Source organism: Myotis yumanensis, unplaced genomic scaffold (assembly GCF_028538775.1).
Source record: "Myotis yumanensis isolate MYYU_CA2020_CCGP unplaced genomic scaffold, mMyoYum1.0.hap1 SCAF_8, whole genome shotgun sequence".
NCBI lineage: Eukaryota > Metazoa > Chordata > Mammalia > Chiroptera > Vespertilionidae > Myotis > Myotis yumanensis.
Genome location: NW_027223759.1, coordinates 47065480 through 47071479, shown reverse-complemented (window position 1 = coordinate 47071479; position 6000 = coordinate 47065480). Strand labels below are relative to the sequence as shown.

At 49.9% G+C, this 6000-nt stretch overlaps 1 protein-coding gene across 4 annotated transcripts in view; it reads left to right on the top strand.

Annotated features, from left to right (window-relative positions):
- Window positions 1–4498: 4498 nt before the first annotated feature.
- The window catches only part of LOC139015253 (BBSome complex member BBS5), a 43692-nt gene continuing 42190 nt past the window's right edge, over window positions 4499–6000 (top strand). For all 4 annotated transcript variants that reach the window (XM_070422797.1, XM_070422796.1, XM_070422795.1 and 1 more), the window contains exon 1: window positions 4499–4631. In XM_070422797.1, the coding sequence (XP_070278898.1) occupies window positions 4573–4631 (59 nt within the window). In that variant the 5' untranslated portion in view covers window positions 4499–4572. The remainder of the gene's footprint in view (window positions 4632–6000) is intronic.

The following is a 6000-nucleotide window of genomic DNA, read 5'->3' as shown; positions in this document are numbered from 1 at the left end:
TTGCATAGCAGGAGTTTTTAACTTCAATAAAGTCCAACTTTTTTTCTTTCATGGATCGCACTTTTGGTTGTATCTAAAAACTCATCACCATAGCCGAAACTGGTTTGGCTGAGTGGATAGAGCATCGGCCTGCGGACTGAAAGGTCCCAGGTTCGATTCCAGTCAAGGGCATGTTCCTGGGTTGTGGGCACATCCCCAGTAGGAGATGTGCAGGAGGCAGCTGATCGATGTTTCTCTCTCTCTCATCGATGTCTCTAACTCTCTATCTCTCTCCCTTCCTCTCTGTAAAAAATCAATAAAATATATTTTTAAAAATAAAAAATAAATAAATAAAAACTCATCACCATCATTCAATTCTTATAACAATTCTTTGATATCAGTATTTCCATTTCACAGATGAGGATACTGAGACTCAAAGGTCAGCTAACTTGACTAAGCTCAGATGGGCAGAAGTAATAGATTTGGACTTATTGATATTCCAATATTCTCTCCACCTAACTCTATTGATCCTGCCTTTTTGTTTTGTTTACCTTTCTTTTCTTTTTTCATTCAAGTCATTTAAAGTGTTTTTAACCTAAGGTGAATGTGGTTTGCCAGAAGAAATGGCAACTTCCAGAGAAAAAGAGATTGATGAAGCTAGTCCAAAGTATATCATAGCAGCATTGTTAGAAACATACAGTTAGGTAGCAATGTCAAGTGTCACGGGAGCATGGAAACCATGTGAGCATATTATAAAAGCTAAGGATCCATTTCCCTAAAGACACACACACACACACACACACACACACACTTTGCATATAATTTTAGGGGTTTGGATGCCATAGCTGCTCTATGACATTAGTACATGCAGAATTGATTTAGTGCCTAGTCATGTGGGGGAAATATAAAATAACATAAAGAAACAATATCTATGAAAGTACTATCATAGTTCCAGTGCATAGTAGGTACTCAGTAAATTCTTATTTAATCAAGTCTGGCCCTGACCGGTTTGGCTCAATGGATATAGCGTCGGCCTGCGGACTAAAGGGTCCCAGGTTCGATTCCGGCCAAGGACATATACCTTGGTTGCGGGCACATACCCAGTGGGGAGTGTGCAGGAGGCAGCTGATCGATATTTCTCTCTCATCGATGTTTTTGGCTCTCTCTATCCATCTCCCTTCCTCTCTGTAAAAAATCAATAAAATATTTTTTGAAAAATCAGGTCTGATTAATGGTTAACAGTAATTTTTGCCTTCAAATAGGAAATCCACACCCACTATTTAATGTAGTATAGTACAAGAATTTGCCACCAGATGTCACTATTGTTCTAGAGAAACGCTTACACATTCTCCACCCACTCCAACTTCACCCCAACCTTCATAGTCCCCATATGCCAAGGTTGTGGGTTTGATTCCTAATCAGGGCATAAACAAGAATCTATCAATGAATGCATAAATAAGTGGAACAACAAATAGATGTCTCCCTCTCCCTCTCTTTTCCTCTCTCTCTAAAATAAAAATTAAAAAAACATTAAAAAGGGGAGTGGAGGCCAATTGAAAGGTAAAAAGGATCCACTGGCATATAACAATTCTGACATCCATCTGAGCTAATGTTGGATCCAGCCTTGGGCAAACTACGGCCCTCGGGCCGGATCCGGCCCATTTGAAATGAATAAAACTAAAAAAAAAAAAAAAAAAAAAAAAGACCGTACCCTTTTATGTAATGACTAGAGGCCCGGTGCACAAAAATTTGTGCACTCAGGGCCGGGGGGCGGGGGGGGGGGGGGGGGGGCGTCCCCCAGCCCGGCCTGTGCCCTCTCACAGTCTGGAACCCCTCGGGAGATAACAACCTGCTGGCTTAGGCCTGCTCCCGGTGGCAGAGGGCAGGCCCAATCCCTAAGTGCAGCCCCTGGTCAGGCTCAGAGCAGGGCTGATTGGGGAGTTGGGGCGCCGCCCCATCATGCACAGAGCAGGGCGGATCGGGAGGTTGCAATGCCACCCTCAGTCACGCTTAGGGTAGGGCCAATTGGGGGGTTGGGGCACCGCCCCCTGTCACACTCAAGGCAGGGTCGATGGGGAGGTTGTGGCGCCACCCCCTGTCACGCACAGAGCAGGGCCCATCAGGGGGTTGGGGCGCTGTCCCCTGTCATGCACAGAGCAAGGCTGATCAGGGGATTGAGGAGCTCCCCCTGTCACTCACAGAGTAGGGCCGATAGGGGAGTTGGGGCACCGCCCCCTGTCACACACAGAGCAGGGCGGATCAGGGGGTTGGGGCGCTGCACCCTGTCACACTCAGGGCAGGGCCAATGGGGAGGTTATGGCTCTACTCTGTCACACACAGAGCAGGGCCCGTGGGGGGAGGGAGGTTGGGGCGCCGCACCCTGTCACACACAGAGCAGGGCGGATCAGGGGGTTGGTGCGCTGCACCCTGTCAAACACAGAGCCGCAGGGCAATCAGGGGATTGGAGAGCTCCCCCCTATCAGGCACAGAGCAGAGCAGATAGGGAGGTTGTGGCCCCGCCCCCTGTCACACACAGAGCCACAGGGCGATCAGGGGTTTTGGGCGCTGCCCCCTGTCACGCTGATCCCGGTGCCGGGAGGCATATTACCCTTTTACTATATAGAACAGAGGCCTGGTGCACGGGTGGGAGCCGGCTGGTTTGCCCTGAAGGGTGTCCTGGATCAGGGTAGGGGTCCCCACGGGGGTGCCTGGCCAGTCTGGGTGAGGGGCTGAGGTCTGTTTTCCGGAAGCGAGTGACTGAAGCTTCCAACCGCTCCTTGTTTTCTTTTTTTTAATTTTTACTCTGGGCCAGCTTTAGCTCTGAGGCCTCGCTGCTGAAAACATCGATACAATGTTGCTAAAGCCCGGCTGACTGAAAGCCGGTTTCTGGGCTTTTGTTTAGCTTCTTATTTGCAACATAGTACATAGTTGCTTAGAGTTGCAACTGAGAGGCCGGAAAGTGAGGCGGGGAATTTTGGAGTCCGTAGTCACTGAAGCAAGCAAGCCTCATGTTTGCTTCCAGCTGCCTGGCTGCCGGCCGCCATCTTGGCTGACAGTTAATTTGCATATACTCACTGATTAGCCAATGAAAAGGGTAGCGGTCGTACGCTAATTACCATGTTTCTCTTTTATTAGTGTAGATGTTTACTTTGAATTTATATTAGTTCACACAAACACTCCATCCATGCTTTTGTTCCAGCCCTCCGGTCCAGTTTAAGAACCCATTGTGGCCCTCGAGTCAAAAAGTTTGCCCACCCCTGGATTAGACCCTTGATGGGTCAGTAAACACAGCTAGGCCCTGCTGGCATGGCTCATTGGTTGAGCGTCAACCTATGAACCAGGAGGTCACAGTTTGATTCCCCTAATGGCATGTTCCCAGGTTGCAGGTTCAATCGTCCCTGTGGGGCGTACCAGAGGCAGCTGATCGGTAATTCTCTCTCATCGCTGATGTTTCTATCTCTCTCTCCCTCTCCCTTCTTCTCTGAAATCGATGGAAATTATATATATATATATTTTGTTTGTTTGTTTTTTAAACAAACAGCTAGCAAGCGAACAAGATGGGGTAGAAACCTAGGGTGGGAAAATAGGCTCATGTTCCATTCTTTGGAATTCATGTAAAAGGAATATGCATAATTAAATGTCTAAACTCAAAAAATAAAAAAAGAAGGAAAAGAAAAAAATCATGAATTGAGGGAAGGAAAGCACATTGATTTATTCAAAAAGTATTTCTTGCGTGCCTGCATTGGGCTGGGCACTGTGCAAAGTAGCTAGATGGGCCAGGCCGGGTCCTCAGGATGCTCACAGGAAGTGAGGGAGGATCAGGGGCCCCTCAGTGGACATTTGAGCTGAGGCCTAAGCGACAGAGGGCGGGCCATGCTGAGATCTGAGGAAAGTGAGTTCCAGACAGAAAGGGGGCCTCCAAAGGCTCTGAGCCCTGCCTGGCTGGAGGGCAGGCAGAAGGAGCGAAAGTGGCATGAGGTCCTAGATCCGTGGTTCTCAACCTCGGCTGCACATTAGAATCACCTGGGAATCTTCAAAATCCCGATTCCTGGGCCTCATCCTCCGGAAATTCTGTTTCTTTGTTATGGGGTGGGGCCACAACATTCGTAACAAAGAAACAGAATTTCCGGAGAATGAGGCCAAGAAATCGGGATTTTAAAAAGATTCCCAGGTGATTCTCATGTGCAGCCGAGGTTGAGAACCACTGCCCTAGAGGTTGGCAGGGCCAGATCCCAGCGGGGCCAGGAAGGGAACTTAGAGTTTTAAGGCTACGTTTTGACAGTGTAGAGAAACGGGGGTGAGGGGGAATGCCTAAGCATGTGTGCTTGGAAGCCAGGACGGTCATTCCGAGGCCAAGCACACGCTCCTGGGCCCGGGGCCAGCTTGGCGAGCCTGAGCCGGGAACCCTGCCTGGAGCCTCCAATCCGCTTAAGGACGCGACGGGGCGGGGAGAGCGCGCGCCCGCCTCAGCGAAGCTTGGGCCTCGGGGCCGCCGTAGACGTAGCGACAGAGGCGTCCCGTTGCCTTGGAGCCGGCGAGACGCCGCTCGGCCTCCACCTCTGTGGAGCCGGCCCGCCGCGGACTTCGGTGACCATGTCGGTGCTGGACGCGCTTTGGGAGGACCGGGACGTCCGCTTCGACGTGTCCCCGCAGTGAGTCCCGGGTATTCCACAGCGGCCTGGGGCCCCGAGGGCGCCGCGGCACGTTCCGGGCCAGCGGGCGGAGCCTGCACCCCCACAGCTGCGCCCCGGGCGAGGGTGCCAGCGGGTGTAAGCCTGTGGTGGGCACCTCGGGAAACCCCGGATTGGCAGGACACGGCGGCGCTGCCGGGGCCGGCGTGACGGCCAAACGCGTCTAAACGACACGGTTTCGGGCCCGCGCGATGCCTGGCCCGGGGACCTAGGGGCGCTGAGCCCCCGCCCCGCGGGCACCACGCAGGACCCGGCGTCCAGTACACCCGAGCGAGCCTGGGGTGGCCGTTTCGGGTGGTGGGAGGAAGAGGGCAGGGACGCGGGAAACGGGTTCTAAAACTAGGCCTAGAATAACGACACGCGTTGCGAACCCTCAGATAAATGACTGGCGTTCAGTGCTTGAGGCTTCTGTCAGTACAATGAGTGGGGTGGGCGTAAGCATCCCCCAAAACTCCTCACCGCGCAAACTTTATTTCCGGGGTAAGCCCCCGTCTAACTATTCATCTAAATCGCCAAGAGGAAGAAGGAGCCGCCCAAGCTGGTTTGGCTCAATGGTTAGAGTGCCGGCCTTCAGACTGAAGGGTCCGGGGTTCGATTCCAGTCAAGGGCACATGCCCAGGTTGCGGGCTCCATCCCCAGTAGGGGGCATGCAGGGGGCAGCCGATCAATGATTCTCTCTTGTCACTGATGTTTCTATCTCTCTCCCTCTCCCTTCCTCTCTGAGATCAATAAAGATATTTTAAAAATTTTAAAAAAAAAAAGAAGGAGCCCCTTTCGGAGCCTCTCAAACAGAAGTTTTTGGAAGATGTCATGCTTTAAAGAGAGAAAAGTTAGAAATCTCTTGCCCAAAAGCCCAGGAAAAATGCCCATTTTGGATATTAAATGTTGGAAAACAGTAAAGCTAAGGTTCTTGGGTTAATGACCTGGGACTTATTAGCCACTTATGATTCCTTACCATGAACAGAACCTAATTAGATGGCAAAATGAAATGTTAACTTTCAAGACTTACCGTATTCGTGACTAAAAATGTAATACTAGCATGATCTTACAACCTTTCAGGAGTTAAAAGGGAAGAGAATTTATAAAGTTACAAACCATAGTTACATATTACACACATTCTATGACTTTTTCTGTTATTCTTGGGGGATTCCTGATCCAAGAAAACATCCATTTCGTGAATATTTTTAGTTATTAAACATTTAACAAATGCTTGCTATGTTCTGGTTACTGTGCTAATAGCTAGATACAAAATAATAGGAAATTATTTCTCTCCCATCCCTACCCCCATTCTAGTGCAGGAGATATACATTGACAACTATTTTTTGTAAAT